Raw genomic sequence first — 21,593 nt, 5'->3', positions numbered from 1 at the left:
CTAAAAAAAAAAAGCCTTTTGTTGGGGCACCTGGGTGGCTCAGTCGGTTGAGCAACTATCTTTGGCTCAGGTCATGATCTCAGTTTGTGAGTTCAAGCTCCATGTTGGGCTCTGTGCTGACAGCTCAGAGCCTGGAGCCTGCTTCTGATTCTGTGTCTCCCTCTCTCTCTGCCCCTTCCCCACTCATGCTCTGTCTCTCTCTCTCAGAAATAAATAAACATTAAAAAAATTTTTTTAAAGCCTTTTGTTAAAAAAATAAAGAAGAACTATAATAGAAAATGTAGAACTGAGAATCTCAATCGTTGAAATGTAAAATTTGTAGAATAGGTTTAACAGCAGACTGCAAATCATTAAAAATTAGTCAGTAAAGCAGAGGACAAATCAATCAACATTATTCAACCTGAAGAGAGAGAAGAGCGAATGAAGAAAACTCAACAGAGCTTCAGGAACCTATGGGGTGATATCCAACTGTCCAACTGTCGAACTTATGAAAGCCCCTACATGGTCAAACTCTGAAAACTACAGATGAAAAAAATCTTGAAAGCCGCCGTGGAGTGAGACATGTGGTGCATCTGGGAATAATGACAAGATATGATGAATTCTCATCAGAAACTATGAACACCAGATGACAACAGAACACCTTTTTAAAATTAATAAATTAAATTAAATTTTATTTTTTAAGTGGACTTCACACCCAGCATGGAGCCCAGCACGGGGCTTAAACTCATGGTCCTGAGATCAACACCTGAGCTGAGATCAAGAGCTGGATTCTTAACTGACTGAGCCACCCAAGTGTCCCAGTACAACAGCTTTAAAGTGCAAGAAGAAAAACAAAAGCATCATCCCTAGGTCCTATAGGCAGAATTCTTTTTATTTTATTTACTTACTTATTTATTTTAATTAATTTATTTATTTTTAACGTTTATTTACTTTTGAAAGTGAGACAGAGCGGAAGCAGGGGAAGACCAGAGAAAGAGGGAGACACAGAATCTGAAGCAGGCTCCAGGCTCTGAGCTGTCAGCACAGAGCCCGATGTGGGGCTTAAACTCATGGAACTGTGGTATCATGACCTGAGCCAAAGTCGGACGCTTAACCGACTGAGCCACCCAGGCGCCCCCAGAATTCTTTTTTAAAAAAGAGGGTGAAATAGACATTATATGTATTATATACTACATACTCTTACAATAAAGTAAGCTAGAGAAGAGAAAATATTAATAAAATCACAAGGAAAAGAAAACACATTTATAGAACTACACTGTATTTATTAAAAAATCTGCATATAAATGGACCTGCACAGTTAAAACCTATTGTTCAAGGGTCAACTGTACTATGCTTTTTTTTTTAAGTTTATTTATTTTGAGAGAGAGAGAGAGAGAGAGAGAGAGAGAGAGTGCGACTGGGGGAGGAACAAAGAGACAGAGAGAGACAGACAGACAGACAGACAGACAGAATCCCAAGCAGGCTCCACACAGTCAGTGCAGACCCAGATGCAGGGCTCGAACTCATGAACCGTGAGATCATGACCTGAGCCGAAATCAACAGTCAGACGCTTAACCAACTGAGCCACTAGGGTGCCCCTATACTATTTTTATTTCCTCTAAGTTCTAATAAATAAAAACTGATGATTTAGCACAAAACCAATAACACTGTAAAGTGGAGTTTAGACGGTGTATAGAAGTAAAATGTATAACAGCGGCAGGAGAAAGGGTGGGAAGGTGGTAACTGGCATCCTAGCATGGGGTTATGACGCACATAGGGGCAGTGTGGCAACACTAAGCAAGGTTGGGAATGTCAATGATGCATACTATGGGCCTGCAAGGGTCTCAGAAGAAAATGGCAAAAGCTATAGCAAAGAAACCAAGAGAGGAAATAAAATGGAAAACTGAAATATGAATACTTGATTAACACACAAGAAGGCAGGAAAGGGGTAAAAGAGGGTCAAAACAGAAGTGACGAGTGGAAAACAAGTATCAAGACGGCAGACTTAATGCTGGACACATCAATAATTATATTAAGTGCAAACAGACTAAGTGCTCCAATTAGAAGGCAGAGATTGTCAGAAAGGATTAAAAAGCAAGACTAAGAAAGATGCTTTTTAAATATAAAGAGATGGACATTGGTTGAAAATAAGGGAGATGTGCGAAATGTGCCTTGAAAAGAGGAAACAGGAGAAAATTAATGTCACTTTATTAGCATCAGACCAGGCCGACCTCAAGACACCTGAAACTAATGTAACATTCATTGTGTGTCAACTATGTTTCAATTAAACAACGACAAAAAAAGACGTGACAAGAGCTACAGAAGGATGTTTCATGATGACCAATCAGCAGGATGTGGGAACCATCGTAAATGCGTGTAATGACAGCGCTTCAAAATTCATGAAGTAAAACAGACAGAACCAAACAGGGAAATAGGCACATTCACAGCCACACTCAATGATTCAAAGACCTTGCTCAGTAACTAGCAGAAAACCGGACAAAAAGATCAGTAGGGATATGGAAGACTTAAATGCTACCAACTACCTTGACCGAGGTCATGCTGACGGAACACTCCACCCACCAAATGCAGAACACACGTGTTCACCAAGATGTAGCATGTGCTGGGCCAAACACAAGCCTCAATAAATATCGAAACGTTGACATCATGCAGGTTCCTTCACTGACAGCAGAATTAAGCTAGATTAAAGATATCTACAAAATCAACAAATATTGGCAAATTAAATAATTTACTTCTAAGGAATAACTGCATCAAAGAAGAAATCACAAGAGAAAATAGAAAGTATTTTGAACTGAATAGGGGCACCTGGGTGGCTCAGTCAGTTGAGTGTCTGACTCTTGATTTCGGCTCAGGTCATGATCTTGAAATCTGTGGGTTAGAGCTGCACATTGGACTCCATGCTGACAGCGCAGAGCCTGCTTAGGTTTCTCTCACCCCTTCTCTGTTTCTCCCCAACTTGCGCATGCGCTCTCTCTCCCTCTCAAAATAAATAAATGAACCAAAAAAAAAAAAAAAAAAAAAAAAGAAAAAAAGAAAAAGAAAAAAGAAAAGAAAGAAAGAATTTTGAACTGCATAAAAATGAAGATACAGAAATCAAAATTTGTGGGACAAGACCCACAAAGGCTGGTGAGCTGGCTGGGAGCTGGCTTCCCCACAACCCAGTGAGGGGCCAGTACAAACCCACAGAAGCACCTAGAACTGTGGGCACCATCAGTGTGCAGATTCACACACTCAGAAGCTCCCAGTAAATGTTCCCTAACAGGTGGCTGTATCAGCTTCTGGAAGAAGTGCCTGAGGAGTGAGACTGCCTGGACAACTTTTATAGTTATGAAACAGCAGCGATGAAATGCATTCCATGTGCAAAACCAGCTCTGTGAGAAGAGATACCTACATGTGAAGAAAAGTTGAAGGCAAAAGATTAAAAAAAAAAAAATCTACAGGGGCACCTGGGTGGCTCAGTTAGTGGAACATCCGACTTTGGCTCAGGCCATGATCCCACAGTGTGTGAGTTCAAGCCCTGCATCGGGCTCTCTGCTCTCAGTGCAGAGCCCACTTCAGATCCTCTGTCCCCCTCTCTCTCTGCCCATCCCCTGCTCACACACGCTCTCTTTCAAAAATAATTATTTAAAAAATAATTTTAAAAATTTAAAAAGCTATAAAAAGAAGTAGTAAAGTCAGAAGAAATCTGGTATGAACCATATTAATAGTTGGCAAAATAGGCTTTTAGGCAAAAATGAGGTCACTAAAGTATAAAGCTTCATTTCCCTAGGAAGATGACCACTCTAAATCTGTATGTTCCTAAGCCAGCTTCAAAATGCAGAAGCAAAAATGTCTAGGATGCAGGAAAAATTACGGAGATGTGCCTCAGCATGAGGGTCTCCCTGCCGCTTCCAGAGGCGCCCAGTCCCGGGTGCCAGGACTGCCTCAGTGTGTGCAGGTACAGCTGCGCGTCTAGCAACGAGAGGCACTTCCTTCTCACATGTGGAATACTTATGTCAACTGGACCGGCCTCCACATTTCAAAGAGCTGATATCATTCAGACCTTATTCTCTGAACACACAGCATTAAGTTAGGAATTGAAAAATAAAAAAATAACTAGGGGGAAATATCAAACATTTGGAAACATAAATCTGATCAGCTCAGCAGTCAGAGAACAAATAAATATCGGGTCCACCCAAAAGTGAGCACTGATGAAGATGGTGACATCTCCCAACATGGGACACAGCTAGAGGGTCACAGACAGACTTCAGCTGCTGTGGGGAATGGATGGCAGAGAATGAGTGGGCTCCATACCCAGTTCAAGTCAGAGAAACAGACCAAGCTCAGAGAACACCGGATGAAAAAAGGGAAAGATCAGAGCAGAAATGAAACAGAAAAAGACCTTTAAAGATCAACAAAGAGGAGTGCCTGGAAGGCTCAGTTGGTTAACCATTCGACTTCAGCTCAAGTCATGATCTCATGGTTGGTGAGTTTGAGCCCCGCATCGGGCTCTCTGCAGTCAGCACAGAGCCTGAAGCCTGTTTCAGATTCTGTGTCTCCCTCTCTCTCTGCCCCTCCCCTGCTCATGCTCTGCCTCTCTCAAAAATAAACACTTAAAAAAATTAAAAGGAAAACAAGTAAAGATCAACAAAGATAAGATTGATAAAGGATAAAAATGGAACAGTTTTGTAAATATAGCAGAAATCTAAACAATCGTTACAAATAAAAAAGGCAGTATGAAAATACCTTGGAGGTTTTTATGCTCATAGACAAATTAGTTCAAGAAGAAAATCAAGCCTTCCTTGCAGAGAAAATGCCTGCCCCAGTGGGACAGGCCAAGAGTGACCCATGGCCACTCACAAAACTGACCTCCTGCCAACTTATTCAGAGATCAGGAGAGGAGGGGACGCCTGGCTCCAGACTCTGGGGCTCCTGATACCCCGACACCATAAGCAGAGTGGGGTAACAAGAGAGGGGGTGAAACTTAGTCTACTGAGAGACAGACAGATGGTCCTGAACAACTCCGGCCCAGCACCACAGTGCGGAAATGGTCATGCTATGTAGTGGGTTATTTTAGCAATATATAGTTGTTTTAATATTATAAAAACCAAAAACATGCAATATATTAAATTAACTGACTTGAGAAGAAAAGCCATGAGTCTGACAGCTCAACATCCATTCACAACCCAGATTCTTTCCCCACTAGGAGTAGAATGAGGATCTGATATGACGGGAACCTGCTAAAATCCCACAGCAAATGGGGTGTGCCATCCAACCCATGGCATGGCCAGGATCCTTGCCACAGTCCCAGCCTCTACTTGGAATGTCCTGTGTTCCTAGCCAGTGCCATCAGCACATGGGCAGCTCTGCAGTGACCTGTCCAGGGACCTCCATGCCCACCCCGCATCTCCTGGTCAAGGGCCCCCTCCTGCTCTTCCAGGGCTCTGTCCAGTGCCTGGTTCTACAGTTCACGGACTGCAATTGCCAAGCCTGGCCTGCACTGGAGGACTGTGGGAGCCGAAGCCTCTGTGCAGGTGTGAGAAGGCAAATCCTATGTGTGCCCGCATGTGAGGGTGTGCATCTGCCTGAACCTCTCTCCATTCTCACGGACCAGACAGGGTGGCTGGGAATGAGGACTGATGACCATCACTGTCCCTCATACTTTGTTCTGTGGACTTTGCCTTAAGCCAGTGGTTAGCCAGGGGATTCCTGGGCTCAGAGCCATGGACTCCCTGGAACCCACCTGGGGCCCTGCTTCCAGATTTCCTCCTTCATAGTCCATCTTCATGTGAATTTGTTAACAGGGGGAGTATTTCACAGAGAGATAAGGGCTGCTTTCAAGTTTGCTCTCTGCTGATGAACACCAAGAGCCCGGGACAAATGGAAGAGGAATGTGAGTTTCCAGAGAGGCCCCTGAACTGGGGTCCTCACACATTGGAAGCTGGGTGCAGGGCAGAGAACACCTTCCATGCCAGTGTCGCCACCTAGAAGGGGCTAAGACACCCAGTGCTGCCCACAGGGGCAGGAGTGACTCTGGCCCTGAGGCAGAAGCACAAGGCAGGCTCCCCTGGCAGGAATGAAGAGAAGCAACTGCAAAAGCTTTGATGGGGACCTAAACCAAATGAGGCCAGTCCCTGTCCCAGGCTTGTATTCCAGAGGAGGAGGAGGAAGAGGAGGAGGGCGGCCCAACAGGGACTGTTTGTGGTGATGGTGGCCAGAGCTTTGTTGGTTCTGCTATGTTCCTGAGATGCATACGGTGGGTTGGGTTGTGTCCACAATTTTCTTGGTCTCGGGGCCCTCCAGTCTCCTTCCTACCTGTCCCACATGACCTGCTGTTGATACTTTTGAGGAGAAGAAGGTCAGGGAGAAAGAGGGCAATGGCCACACAGCAGGACGAGAGGATGCCTGGCCAACCAGCTGCCGGTGCAATGCGGGGAAAGTGTGGTTGGTCTGATTCCTGGCCCAGGCTGCCTGGGGTTGGGGGGGGGGTGCTTAATATTACTTAAAGGCCTAAAAATACTGCTGGCTGTAAATCAGTCCCTGCTTCAAGGCCATGGGCCCTGCCCAAGTGTGGGAGGAAGGAGCAGGTCTGCACACCACCTGTGTCTGACGACAGCCAAGGCCCAATCCCCTGGAGGCTGCAGGGAAAGCCACCTCTGGAAGGCAGGCGAGTGGCCCAGTGTCACCACGTGCTCCTGAGGCCATAGTGTCTGGATGAGAGTGGCTGAAGGCCCTTGGTCACTGCTGTGGCCCCTGGCCGCACCCATCCTGGATGAGGACCCTCTGGGAAGGATCCGTGGCCACTAGTGGCTCTCATAGCACATGACCTCAGGTGCCAGGAATGCGCACGCAGCAAAGCCGCCATCTGGTTCCCATTACCCACGCTCTGCTGCGGGAAACCTCATCTGCGTCTCTGCTCCCAGCGCCCGCCCGGGAGAGATTGATTTGGGCTCATTAGAGAGTCCAACAGCAGGCTGTGAGGTGAGGCACATCTGTGCCCACGTGGCTCAAGGACCAGGGCGGGCGGCCACATCGCAGATCCAGCACGGTGTGCTGAGGGCCCTGGGGCAAGGATGCCTGTGGATGCCTGTGGGTGCTGGCCCCTGATACTTCTTCCTCAGAGGCCTGTGCGTCACAACCTGAAAATTTCCAGGGCCTCTGGGGCCAACTCTGAAACTGATGTGCAGTTGTTTCTGGGTGAGGCAGCCGTTTTTAGTGACTGTGCTCAGCAGGAGAAGCACTGTCCTCCTCCTTTGATGTGTACTACTGAGTGAGCCCCCCCTAGCCTGGCGTAACACCATCATGTAACCACCACGTCCATTCCACAATGCATGGCTCCCCTTCTGCTTTAACTTTCAAATTCATTAATAATCCCCTGTGCTTCAACTTTTCAATTCATCAGTATAATAAAAGTTCATCTCTGGACTGGAACATGCACCATAAATTTAAGTCTTAAGTTCCAGCAGCTGTTTCCCGAAAAAGCCAGCAGAAACCAGGCAAATCTGGGCCAGGTCAGCAGAAGGGGACCCTTCCAGAGGTCCAGGGGCTTGGGGTGGGGTTCTCAGGGAAGCCACTTGAGTCTTCAGCTCTTTGCAAGGTCAAGGCTCATGAAGTTCAAGCCACAACAGGATGGAGCACTGGACCCCAAAGTGGGAAGGTGGGGGCACTGCCTGGTCCCCACCATGGCTCGAGAGGCAGAGAGAAGGGTATGAGGGAGAACTCCACTGCCCACCTGGCTGGGCTTGACACCCAGCAAGGTGACCTCCACTGCTGAGGACATGAAGACCCAACACCAGAGTGGCTCTGCCCCATTCTTAAAGATGACAGCCGGGGTGCCTGAGTGTCTCAGTCGGTTAACTAACTCTGGATTTTGGCTCAGGTGGTAATCTCACGGTTCATGAATTTGAGCCCTGAGTTGGACTCTGTGTTGACAGTGTGGAGCCTACTTGGGATTCTCTCTCTCTTTCTCTCTCTCTCTCTCTGCCGTCCGTGCACTCACATGCTCCTCTCGCTCTCAAACTTAAAAAAAAAAAAGATGACAGTCATCATGAAGCCATCATGAAGACATTCATTCCCCTCCCCACCCAAGTCCACAATTTCAATGCCTTGGGACCCTCCTACCAGGATGGAGGCATGAGAAACTTGGTCCTTGACAGCCAGCTCAGGCCCCATTTGGAGGCTTATCTAACCCTGCTTCCTGCAGGGCCTCCGTGGACTCTCTGAGACAACATAAGGACAGAAGGACAGATGGGTAGCTGGCTTTACAACAAGTCAGCCATGTGCTGACACAAGCCGGTCTGCTGGAGAGGAGTAATGCCAAGGAAGCATGAACGTGTGCCCTGTCCCCAAATGTGACATGTGACCCCCTCTTTCCCCTCTCTCTAGGCTCTGGCTGGCTGTTCCCCATCCTCGGGTCCCTGCTCGGGTCCCACCTGGAGACATACCAGGACAGCATGTACGGTTCCAGCCCTGCTGCTCCTAGCTCTGATTTTCACCTCTGTTCTCTGATGGAACCACTCTTTTTAGGATGCCAGTTCCAACTCCAGCTTGGACATGAAAGGCCCCTCCCAGGTCCCACTCTGCTTGACTTCAGTGTTCCATCCTTGGGTCTCTTTATTATGGAGAATGGCCATTACCATTCTCTCTAGCACCCTCTCACCTTGCTCGGTCTCAGTTTCCCTTTCCCTCAGGACTTACCCACCATGTGAAACCCCTGCCCCTGCTGTCCTCACTCTGTCCTGCCTTTGGGATGACCTGGTGGCCATGTCCCACCCCTGGGTTGCACCCAGGACCCGTGATACCTGCTAGGCACTGCAGTGTGCCCTGATTTTCCTCAGGGGCCCACCCCTCCGCCCCAACTCATGTGCCTCAGGGGCTCATTGGCCACTGCCCAGGGCCTCTTCCTCTGGCTGTGGAGGCCTGGGCTGGGCAAGTGTGAGGTGAGGCAGGCTTGCCAGGCTGTGGACAAGGCTCTCCCATCTGGAGAGGGGCCCTAAGGGATGCCTTCATCCTCGGCCTCCTGTCTCCACCAAGCTACTGCAGAAGAGGACAAACATGATCTCTAGTACTCTAGTGATAGCACCCAGGTGAGGCCAGGAGCCAAGCCTGCTGCTGCTTCTGCTGGCAGTCTCCCTGAGCGCCACACATCTCCCATGCAGGGCTCTGTTCCCCCACCAGACCTGGGTTTACGTCACTGCCCTTCCATGCAGCTTCCACTCGCAGCCCCCTGGGACCTGCCCTAGTGTGAGGCTTCCCGCCCGTCCCCCCACCACCCCATTCTACCCCCCAGGTCCCAAACAGGGCTGAGCGTGCAGGCTGGGCCACCACATGCTGAGCACCAGCCACAGGCCCAGACCTGGTCTCCCGGTGCTCCACGAGTCATGTGGGAAGGGAAAGTCCAGTGAGACATTATGGGAAGGTTTTCAGCACCGCCCCGCTCCGCCTTGAGGCCTCACACCCCTTCCTGGCTGTGGCCTCTGGCCGTGAGGAATGGCTTCCCTGGGGTTGGCTTACAGACTGCCCCGGGGGCGTGACTCCGTGGATTTCTCCACACTGGGTCGGTTTTTGTTGATTAATCAGTTCCTTACTGACCGAATTCCTCTGAGTTTTTGCAAATGGGCTTGCCTACTCCCGGACTCTACATGCCTTTTCTCTAGATGGACAAGACGTGACTGCTGTTAACCCAAGGTCTGAGAGAAACCCAAACCATGTGAACGGTTCACAAACGCCCACGCCCCCTTCTTCCTGCGCCGGCCCCGCGGACAGGCTGGCCTGCACCCCGCCTCGCAGTGATTAATTAGCCAGGGATCTGCAACAACTCCTCTTCATGCCTAAATATTGTTTCAGCCTATCAGACTGTTAGTGCAAAGCAGGATAAATGACACTTTGGGTCTGGCGCACTGACCTGCAGGGCCTGCTGCTCATCCAGGCTCCAGACAGCCAGCGCCTTCTCCGCAGAGCCCGAGACGCCCCTGGCCTTTTGGGAGTCAAAGTCAAAGCCCATGACAGGCTCTGTGTGGCAGGCGACACGGCTGCACACCTTCCGCTCAGAGACGTCCCACAGGGCCACTGATCCGTCCTCATAGCCGGCCAGGAGGAGTGGGCGGGGACTGGACTCGGCCTGCGGGGACAGCACAGCAGTCAGCTCCCAAAAGGTCCTGGTATGTTTTGGGGGAGAAGGGGCTCCAGAGATGGGTGAGCTCCCCCACTGGGCTTTGGGGGTGGCCCAGTCCGGGAGCTGTTTCCCGTGTTCCCCACACCGGCAGTAACAGTTCGGAGGTTCTGCATGCATGCCACCCTGATGGCCGGCACCATGGGCACAAAGCTGGCACGGGCCAGTGCTGGGGCACCCCGAGGACTGACCCTGGGTGGGGGGGGGGGACAGAGCCTGGGATAGCCCAGCACGGACCCCGCCTCACACTGCCACACCACTGCTCGCCAGCCCGGGTGCTGCCACTTCTTCATGTCTCCTTTCTGCAGGCTGAGACTTGTGGCCACCCCTTCGTGAGGCGGTCACCTGTCTAGAACTGCCAGCCAAAGGAAATCGTGAGCTCCATCTCAATGAAAAATGAACTTTCTGTGCTTTGTCAACGTCGCCGCGGAAGCCCCCCACCCCCCAGGCCTGGTGAGTCGCCAGGGCGCTGACTGGTGTGAGCCGAGCTCTGCCGGCCCTGAGCTATTGTGATGAATGAGGACGCGGGTCAGAGGGCTCCGCACCCTGGGCAGACGCCTCGTTTATCTAGCCTCGGCAACAACTCCAGGGGAGCACCGCGGGACTCCATGTCACCCCAGCACTGAGAGCGGCAGCCCCATGCTTGGTGCCCAGTCTCCAGCACAGGCGCCCAGGTTGCTCCTGGGACAAAGCACACGCCAGCCGATGCCTTTTGCTCTTCACTCATCTCTGCATTTCCTGCTAAGCTGCCTGGGGTTGGTGTCACTCAAGTGTCAGAAATAACTGAGCACACCCCCTCCGCAGTGAATTTTCCAAGGGCCAGGAGCTCAACTGAGCCTTAGGGAACTCTGACTGGGCTTGGCCCCCAGCCCCTGGATGGTCAGTGGTGAGGACGGGGGCCTTAGGGGCTGGTCAGAGAGAGGCTGCCTCCTGCATCACCTGCAACCTCCAGGATGGTCTACTGCAGGTCTCAAGGCTGGTGGTGAGCAGAGTGCCTGGGCCTCACTGGTCATGGGCCGACAAGGCCATGGAGGCCCTCCTTGTCCACCTGCTGGAGTTCCTTGTTACTGAGCTGCACGGGTGCTTCTATCTGCCCAGAGGGGCTCTGGGCCTGGATGCTGTACACACCACACAGAGTGCCTCTCCACATTTAGGAGTGCTCAGAAAGGACAGGCTTGTGCAGCTAAGTAAGGTAACTGGGGTTAGCCACAAGGCACGAGGACTTGTGTCTAACGAGTGGATACTACAACCTCAACACACGGAAACAAGGCTTTCTCCGTGTATCAGAAGGGGAAACTGAGGCTTCAGAGTGTGCTGTATGTCACTGGGGCCCTGGTTAGTGATGGGAGCCAGGGGGAGTCTGACACAGCCACTAAGACTTGCACACAGCACAGTGAATCCTCCCAGCCCGGAGCTAGTCTGGAGGGTACCTCCTGCATTTCCTCGGAAATGGCTTATACATTTTTTCTGATGATAATGCATGTTCATACAAACAAAAACAAAAGGGCTTCCTAGTTTCACTTAGCCTGGGGCAGCCTGTGCTCCTCCCTGGGGCCTCTTGCATGGTGACTGCCTCCTGGCAGGCCCGACTGGGCAAGCAGTCAGGATATGGGCCCTGTGACCATGAACCCTGTGTGTGCACAGTATCTGGTGATGCCTGCCATTCAGGGGCCAAGGCTGGGAGCAGCTAAGCGTGGTCACTGGTTCCGTCTAACCTTCCGTGCAAAGCCATGACAGTGTTGGTGTACTTTCCCTGTAGTTTTAAAATGGAGAAAAGCTCCATTTTGTTATCTTTCAAGTCAACTGATTGGAACTTATTTGTGAGGTATAAAATTGTTTACACCACTTTTCTCCAAGGATGGACAGACTATAAGAAGCGGTCAGGCCCTCTGCTCTGGCATCCCCCTTTCAGGTAGCTGTACCTCCCCAGGCAGGGCCTCCCCTCATGAGCAGCCATATATATCTGGACTCAAGGAAGGGTGACAGGCAGGTGAGAACAGCCCAATGCTCTGCATGTCAACCAGGAACTCATGCCAACCTCCTAGACCAGATCTGCTGGACCCCACCCCACAGGCCAGGTCTGAGGAACTTACCTGGGGCCCACTTGGGTCTGTTCCCCTCAGGGCAGTGATCTGTCTTGTTGCCTGCTTTCCATCCACCCTGCTTCAGCCCAGTCTGCTCCTCCCCCAGGGATCTGCCACCCTCTGATCCCCTGGGTACATTCTTCCCTCATCTGGGGCTCCTCCCAGTGCCAACACATTGGCTTTGGTCTGTCTCTGTAGCCCAAGTCCACATGATGCCTGTGGTTTCTGGGTTCTGAGCATCCCGGCTAGTTCAGGGGCAGCATGCTACTCACCCACCTATCAAGGTACCACAGGGGGTCCAGATCAAAAGCCAGACTGACCTGCAGCGACTCACCTTGTTGTTGCCAAGGGTGACCAAATGCTGAGCTCCAGCCCTGATGGCTGCCGCCCCCCACCTGTGCTGCAGGGCCCCTATGGCCCCCAGGGACAGACACCACAGCCAGGACAGTGGTCTCATGTCCTCCGGCCTTGGGTGACAGGTTGCTCTCCACAGGATGAGGACCTGAAGTTGCTAAAAGGACTTGCTTTGTGTCCTGTCCTATCCTGTGCTGACTGGGTGGGACTCCAGTGGGCTGGGCAGGCCATGCCTACAGTACCTCCTGGGACCAGTCCTGTGGGAAGCTCCCAGCTCACTGGAGGGATCCCTAGGCCCAGGGGTCGGGAGCCTCTTAGAGCTACTGTGATGGATATTCCTGATCTCTTGTATGATGATCATCCTAACAATGCAAGTCAACAGCTTTAAAAAGCAAAACAAGAATACATCTGAATGTTTCAGTGAAAAATACGTCAGGCCACTCTGCCACACTCAGATTAATAAATTACAACCTGGGCCTTCAGGTTTGGAGAGGGAAAAAAAAGGACCTTTCAAATTAATGTTGACTTTTTTTTTTTTTTTAAAACAGAATGCCCTGCGTTGGATCTGTATCAACTAACAAAAACTCGATTTGTCCTTCTGTCAACTATATTAATTACCTTAACAAGTTTGTACATCCCATTTCTACACATTTTTCTGCTGGAATTTTTACATGATTACACAATGGCAGTGCTTCCAGGGCGCGGAATATGAGCGGATGCAGCCGGGATGTCCTCCCTAGGACCTGTGAGCACCACGCCAGGGCCCAAGGCGTCACGGCCTCGGGATGTTCCCTGCCATATACCAGCTGGCACCAGGAGCTCTGTCATTCAGGCATGCCTCTTGGAGCCCCCACAAACTCAGCTCCCCGTGGGCTTCTTTCTGAGAGATACAGCAGCGGCAGGACACCACGGGATCAGCTTGTCAGAGATTTCCAACTGGAAACAAATTCCAACTGGAATGTTCTCAGATAAGAAATTGCAAGGGGAAACCAATGGCAAGAAAGAGCAGGTCCCTGCAGGGTCAAAAAGCTTGAGGCAGGGTCTCTGGGGTGCCTAGCCCCCTGGGTCCTGTTGGTCCCACAGACACCTCCAAACTGCCCAACCCCATCTTATGAAAAGTTCAAACGAGCAGTGAGGCACGAGGCAGGAAATCACCTCCTCCTGATCTCAGGCAGGCTCAGGGTGGCTTCTCAGAAGGTGCTGCTGAACTGAACAGAGCTGGGAAAGTGCCTATAAACTGCACTCCCAGGCAAGTACTGGTCAATGACCTATTCACCACGGTTTCTACCATGGCCAAGATACTACTGCCTGGGTTCTTTCCAAGTGAGCACACCAGACCTTTTGCTTTGCTGCCCTAAACACTAGCAGCCGTGAGGAGCAGAAACACACACTTTGAGCCACTACTGACCCCTGTGGGGGAGAGGAGGCTGTGCCTTGAGAAGAAATGAGGCCTCTAGTAGAGGTAAGTGGGTGGCCCCAGGAGGAATCCTCCCAGGCCTCAGGCTTGGAGCTCAAGCCAAAACCAGCATTCAGGCTTGCAACCCACTCCCCAGCCCCAGGCGTCGGCTGCCAGCCCCAGGAGATGCCTCCAGACCCTCTCTAATCAGAATAGTCAAGAAAGAAGGAAATGGCTTAGACAATCAGAAACGCCAAGTGTGGCTGCAGGCAAAGACAACGTGTTAAGCCCACTCTTGCCTCTATGAGGCAAAGAAGTAACACAAAGTAATCCCAAGCAGAGCAGGGGCCAGGCAGGTTTGCAGGGTTAGTCAGCACTTCCCTCCTAACCCAGTGCACAGTTGCAGGGCTGCGGACTGGTGTGCAGAGAGGAGCGGAGCTTAGCTGACCCAGCTGTCCCTCCTCACTGCATGGGCAGGGGGGCACCCTGTGGAGGACAGTACAAGCTAGGCTTGTCCTGGGCAGTTTGCACGAGTGGCAGCAGCGGCAGGAGGACAACAGGAGCTGGCTGGGATACCGAGGCTGCGGAAGGCAGTGTGTACATGTATTCCCAGGGGGCTAATTGTCCTTTGGTTTGACGATAAACCAAATCCTGAATGGGGCATGATTCACAGCCCGGAAGGCGTGGCTGGCAGGGCGTGGTTGGCGTGCGCTGGGCCTTACCTGCCACAGCTCCAGGCACATGGGCATGCCCGGCTTGGCATCTGCCTCCGGCTTCAGGGTGCACACTGACGTCTTGGATGGCATCTCCAGAATCTGAACCTGACAGTAAGAAAACAAGTTGATTTGGGCCGGCGCCAAGTCGAGCCTGTGCTATACAAACAAGAGACTTTTAAGGCGATTAGCCAAGGCTGCTGCGAGTTTCTGTCTGCTCTCCGTAGGAACCTGGGAGCCGAGCCTCCTAATTAGGCCGCACAGGCTCGTGGGCTTGGGCACTGCCGGGTGTTGCAAAACTCACGCGTCATTCCTGAGTGACCGGCATGTCCCTCTAACCAGCATCACCACCTGGCAGCCGCCTCCGGCCTCTCCCGATTTTACCTTTTCACTGAGTGGGAGGCTTGCTCGGCACTGACTCAGTTTGCCCATTCGCCTGATCTCTGCCTCCTTCTCTTTCCTGGTGTGGGTTTTCATGTGAACAACTCTGAACCATCATAGGAGCATCAAACGGTTTACAGAAGTTCCCTGTGTAGGGAACATGTGGAGACCACCAGTAAGCCTAGGAAATGAACATGGTGTGCACCAGTGGGAACTCTATTTGGAGCCTGGCCGTTCCCAGCACCCCTCACCTCTATACTGGGCATCACAGTGGTGTTTTGTGTCACCAGGCCCTCCTGCGCCTGGGCTGGAAGGTGTGCCTTTTTGGTCCACATAGCCAGGTCATACTCAGGCCCTGGCTCACCACTGACCTGACATGGGCCAGACTCTGCCCCACACCATCTGAAGGGGACAGCTGCAGCCACAAGGAGCAGGCTTGGGTGCTGGAGTACCACAGACCAGAATTGGGTCCCCAGCCATCTGCATCCCTAGTGTCTCACCTCCCTCATCCACCACGCAGGGACAAGGACGGCCCCTCCTGTGGTGCTTGGAAGTGGAGGGGATTCTGTGCAACGTAGGTCCACCACTCCATGGTGGGGAGGCTCCACTTTACAGATAATGTCACGACAACGTGCAGTCATCACGGAGTCACACATAATCCCTTGTCAACAAGAGGATATCCTCCGGTTTGCAGATGAAGATCTGAGGTGCAGAGGGGTTAGGGGCGTTGAAGGGACAGCTGGCCTGCTCTCTGATGCCTAGTGAACTGGAGGTGTGTGGGTCTGGGCTGGGCTGCTTCACTAAGCCACAAGGGAGAATGAGCCCAGGGTCTGGGATTAAGTCACGAGTATGAATTCCAGATCTGCTACATGCATGCTGGGTCCATGCAAGGGGACACCACAGGCAGGGCAGAAAGCCAGTGATACAGCCTGGTCCTCTCAGCTGCAGGCCCATGTGGGGGCGCCACCCCCACAGGCTGAGGCTGTGGGTACCTTTTGGGCAGGGCTCTCACCAGAGGCCCACACTGTATCCTAACATACAGGTTCCCCCACCCTCTGCAGGATCAGTGTTGTGCCTGCAGGATCAGTGTCCATGCCAGCCACTGTAGCCCTCACTGCCCACAAAAGAGACACAAAAGATTCTAAGTGATGTGAGAGGTTATTACTGTCGTGAAATAAGAGGATGCTAGAAGGAGACCTCTGGAACAGCAAAGATGCTCAAGGAGAAGCTCTAGCAAAATGGAAACAAATACAAGAAAGAAGTTGCACGGGGTGCCTGGATGGCTCAGCCAGTTAAATGTCCAACTCTGGATTTCAGCTCAGGGCATGATCTCACAGTTTGTAGGTTCAAGTTCTGTGTTAGGCTCTGCACGGACAGTTTCAGGGCCTGCTTGGGATTCTCTCTCTCCCCGTCTCCGTCTGCACCTCCCCAGCTCTCTCTCTCTCTCTCAAAATAAATGGAGGAAGCAGAAGTCACTGGACGCACAGCCTGCACAGGCCTGCACTCTGGATGGCCTGGCATAAGGGCCCACAGGTACAGTGAGGGATGGCCTATCCCAATTTGTGGGCCCAGGAAGACTCCTCTGGTGGCAGAGTGGAGGGGCATGAAGATAAGGGGATCAGGTAGCGGTGAGTCACCCAGCAAGCCTGCTCTAAGAGGAGAGGGAGAAAACCAGGATAGCCCTGAAGCCTGAGCTAGGTGCTGTGGAAGGAAGTGTGAGTGGCAGAACCCACAGCCACATCCCAGGTGCAGGGGAGCAAGGAGCCCAGGACCTGAGGACCAGGGCAGGCCCAGGGGCCTCTGTGATTCTGAAGTGGAGCTCTGGGTTCTGGCAAGAGCCTGGATGCCTGTGCCCAGAGCCTCCTACAGACACCAGTGTGCTTTCCATCTGGCACTCAACTGCAACTTTTATTTCCAGAAGGTAAAATGTTTGGTTTGGGCAAGTGTGGCCACCCAGACGGCCAAGCGGGGTGGGAGCACGTCCTCCCCAGGCATTGTCTGGGCATAGGCCAATGATGCTTTTCCAGACAGATTCAGTCCAGGCAGATTCCACGTGGGAACATGGAAAACAATGATTTTCCCAGAATATACGAGGTCCCCAAACTGGCTGTTCCTGAAAAACATAGATGCCTCCTGCACTGACAAATGGAGAACCAGCAAGTCAGTTAAAAACAGCATCAAGCTGGGGCGCCTGGGTGGCTCCGTCGGTTGAGCGTCCGACTTCGGCTCAGGTCATGATCTCGCGGTCTGTGAGTTCAAGCCCCACATCAGGATCTGTGCTGACAGCTCAGAGCCTGGAGCCTGCTTCAGATTCTGTGTCTCCTGCTCTCTGCCCCTCCCCCGCTCATGCTGTGTCTCTCTGTCAAAAATAAATAAAACTTTAAAAGAACAAACAAAAAACAGCATCAAGCAGGAGATGCGGGGTCTCGGGGGCCAGGCCCGGGAGAGGGACAAGCAGCCAGGAAGACTTGGGGTGGCTGAGAAGTGGAGGACAGCCTAGGGCACCCCCCACCTGAGCAGGAAGGGCTGGCTCAGCCCGGGCTGAGTTCTGAAGTGCGCAGCACATGAGCAAGGCTTGGCGCTGCCTGGCCCCGGCTGTCCAGGAGGAAGCACAGCCCTCTCTTTTCACATTAATAAAACTTTTAACAGGTTTTTGGCAAATTGGCAAGAAAAGTGTATGTAGCTCCTAATTGGTGATTTAAACGCAATCATGAACAAATAAATGCCTGTTCCTATCTCATTATTTATGAACTGAATCTTTAAGACAAACGAGTCTTCTTGGGTGGGGGCCAAACCTCACCGTGTGCACGCGGCCTCGGGTCCCTGAGCAGCGCTGCCTGCTGCACTGCCTCTTGGGGCCAGCAGGGGACAAGGAGACAGGAGGCTCCCTCCCCTTGTACGTGTGCACACCCCAGCCCTCCCTGCCCATACTCAGAGCCCCTGACCCCCTACACTCGGCCCGGCCCTTGAGCAGCCATGCCCCGACACTCACCAGGCCTGTCCGGCTGCTGCTTCTGGGTTTTTTCTTCAATTTCCTTTCAGCTCCCCAAGAGCTGGCACCTCCACCCATACCCACATCTTCCACCTTACCCTCCCACCCTTGCGTCCCACCATCTGTTCCCATGTCCTGGGCATTGCTTCCCATGGTGGGCTCTGCCTCTTCTGCCTCTGGGGGTGTGGACATGCTGTCTAGCCTGCCCATCTCCCTGTCACCAACTACTGCTAGCTGTTCTGGCTGGAGCCCCATATGATGGTGACTTCCGAGGCTCCATCACACCCACCCGAAGCCCCATTCCCTGAGTTCCTCTGCTCACCTGTGCCCTCTATACTGAGCTTACTTCCCTGGTACCAGTCTTTGCCCCCAGCATCCCACATCTGACTGAGGTCTCTCATGCCAGGACCCAGTTCAGCTCCCCAGAAGGCCGCCCTCCCCTGCTGCCCTGGCTCCGATGCCCAGACTTCCATAAGGCCTCACTTTCTCTCCCACCACCTCCTGCTGGCCTGCCTGGGTCATCCCCCCATGTGTGTCTCCTCCTAAGTCCTCTGAGGACCTGTCTGAGCAGTCTCTCCCCTGACATTCGCCCATCCTGTGCCATATGATACTGGGTGCTGGGGCCTCCCTTCCTGACTCTCACCACCGGACACCTCACAGGAGGCCAGGTCAAGGCCCCTGGAGCTGTGATCCAGCAGACAGACCTAGACCCACCACTCTGTGGGGTTCTGTGGTGGGCACAGGGTTCCTGTAACAGGTGCTTAGGATGAGCATATGTGTTTAGGGAAACCAAGTGCCAGCAGCTTGTGGAGCCAGGGGCACCACATGGGCTGGTGCTCACCTCGTCACTGCCTCTCCCCGGCATGGCCAGCATCCAGTGCCCCTGACCCCTGGCCAGGACGGTGCTCCTGCAGAAGCCCATGCTCTCCAGGCGCATGGAGTCCACGACAGCGTTTCTGCCCTCCGCCAGGTCCCATAGGCACAGCTTCAGGTCCCGGCCCTGACTGCCAGACCAAGAGGAGACAGAACGTGAGCCTCCCAGGTGAGCAGATTGGGTGTCCCACCTGGACGAGCATGCCAGGGCCAGCCTGACGCCGAAGGCAGGCAGGGGACACTTTCCAGAGAGGGACCTAGAAGGCCTCGATTATCTGGCTGGGTAACTGCAGCGAAGGAAGGGCTTTGCATCCAAGATGCCTGATGCCTGACACATTCATGGGTCGTCCCAGGGGTGCACTATGAACCCAGGCCCAGGGTACCTCATGGCCCCTGCCCCAAGCCCAGCCTCCCGCGCCCTTTCTGCCACTCCCTATGCTGCCCAAGCATGAGTTCACCCTCTTCCTTCTGTTTGTGAATGAACTTTGACAACCCAGCAATCCCACCCTCACGAATTCTCCCAAGTGAATTTAAAACCTATATTCACATAAAAGCCCATACACAAATGTTTACAGAAGCTCTGTTCATAACTGCCCGAGCCAAACCAGAAACAACCCTTCAACAGGAGACTGAGAAACCAGTGACACATCCACACCACAGAATTCCACTCAGCAACAGACAGGGACAAACTGGGGCGCATGCAACCACCTGTAGGAACATCTGCTAAGTGAGGGGAGCCAGAGCTTAAAGGCCACCTTCTGTACGATTCCCCTGGTGGGGCGTTGTGTGTGTATGTGGCGGGGGGGAGCATGATGGCATGTGGAGGACTAGGGGTACTGCCTACAGGGGGTGCACAGAGGCCCTGCAGCGTGCTGACCGCCCTGTGTGGCCCTGGGGTGGCCCTACGTGATTGTGGGCATCGTCAAGCCCACAGGACGAGTCCACAAAGAGCAGACTTTGATGTGTACACATTTAGAAAACAGCCAGGGTGTCAGGGTCCCAAGACAAACTGCAGACTATGACAAATGCATGACACAATGTGACCAAGGGGAAGGGCACCCAGGAGCCGACCTGCGGGATGTTGGAGAAGCGTGTCGACTCGATACTGAAAAGTTAAAGGAAAAACACCTTTACAAAGACACAGGACTCTAGTTGTCAGTCTGCATCCTAACCCTCAAATGGCTCAGCCTTGGCACACAGCAGGGCTGCCCACCTGTCCTTGAGGCCTTCACAGCCACTGGTGGGTGACTCCCAAGCCCACCACCTTCTACAATTACAAGGTGCTATCCCACAGGAAGAACGGACTTTTGCTCCCCATTGCTCTGGACTTACACATTCCTGTGTTACTCAGTGGGTTGTCATCTACACTTCTCATTATTTATTTTTGTGCGAAACCATCCCAGATCGGCCAATGGGACCCCCTTCAAGCTGGCTCAGGGTCCTTCTGACACGTGTCCATCAGCAAGATATTCCAGACCTAGTATCATTTCTCCAAGGGACCCTCGTTCCTTTCAGTGCAGAGAGATATTTGCAAACCAAGATCTGGATGCTGGTGGTGTTCACTGTTGTGAGGTGTTGCCGCCACCAGGCCCTCTCAGCAGACAGAGCCAGGAAATACACACACACACAGCTCATTCACACACGCAAACACCTCCCCACACACACAGACTCACACAGGCGAACATATTTCACACACGTACCTCACACATGCAAATGCCTCCTACACACACTCACACATGCAAACATATCTCACACAGACTCATACATGCAAACATACCTCACACGCACATACACAGATTCACACATGCAAACATACCACACACATGCAAATACCTCACGTGCACACACACACACGCAAACATACCTCACACACACAGACTCACATATGCAAACATACCACATACACACACACACGCAAACATACCTCACACACACACACACACACCTCACACACACTCAGACTCACACACACAGACTCACACACGCAAACATACCTCACACACACACATGCAAACATACCTCACACACACACACAGACTCACACCCACCCACAGACTCACACACAAACGTACCACACACACACATAGACTCGCACACGCAAACATACCTCACAGACACACACACACACACACACAAACATACCACATACACACACAGTCACACATGCAAGCATACCACACACACACACACACATGCAAACATACCACACACACAGACTCACATGTGCAAACATACCTCACACACACAAACACGCACACTCACACATGCAAACATACACACACAAGAATTTCTGTATCTACCTTTGTGTATATATTTTCAAAATGCCACAAGTTCATGCTGATGCCCTGAGGCCTCTTCCTCCCCACCTCCTCCTTCTCAGGTTTGTGACTTCCTTCTCTGACCCATGAAAAATCTGCCTCCCATTTTTCCTCAAGATATTTACTGCCATGCTCCCCCAACAAGCTTGCTTGCATGATGCAGCCAGTCTCCCAACCTCCCCAGCCACTCTGAGACCTCGCCCCCATCACCCTGGTTCTCTGGCCACTGGGCATGCCACTCCAACATCCCTGCCTGGAAGCCACTCCCCACTACCTACCTCCTCAACTGCCCACGTCACTGAACTTGGAGGGGAAATAAGGGCAGGGAGGACAAG

At 52.2% G+C, this 21,593-nt stretch overlaps 1 protein-coding gene across 4 annotated transcripts in view; it reads right to left on the bottom strand.

Annotated features, from left to right (window-relative positions):
* Window positions 1-21,593, bottom strand: part of GNB1L (G protein subunit beta 1 like) — a 67,270-nt gene that overhangs the window by 14,923 nt on the left and 30,754 nt on the right. For all 4 annotated transcript variants that reach the window (XR_008422186.1, XR_008422188.1, XM_019435597.2 and 1 more), the window contains exons 4-6: window positions 18,909-19,071; window positions 14,704-14,802; window positions 9,881-10,096 (exon numbers count right to left, since the gene is read on the bottom strand). Coding sequence is in view for 2 of the 4 variants with exons in the window: in XM_019435597.2 (XP_019291142.1) it covers window positions 9,881-10,096; window positions 14,704-14,802; window positions 18,909-19,071 (478 nt within the window). In the remaining 2 variants the exon portion in view is untranslated. The remainder of the gene's footprint in view (window positions 1-9,880; window positions 10,097-14,703; window positions 14,803-18,908; window positions 19,072-21,593) is intronic.

Source organism: Panthera pardus, unplaced genomic scaffold, assembly GCF_024362965.1.
Source record: "Panthera pardus isolate Hobbes unplaced genomic scaffold, ASM2436296v1 HiC_scaffold_15, whole genome shotgun sequence".
NCBI lineage: Eukaryota > Metazoa > Chordata > Mammalia > Carnivora > Felidae > Panthera > Panthera pardus.
This window is presented reverse-complemented; position numbering and strand designations above follow the sequence as displayed.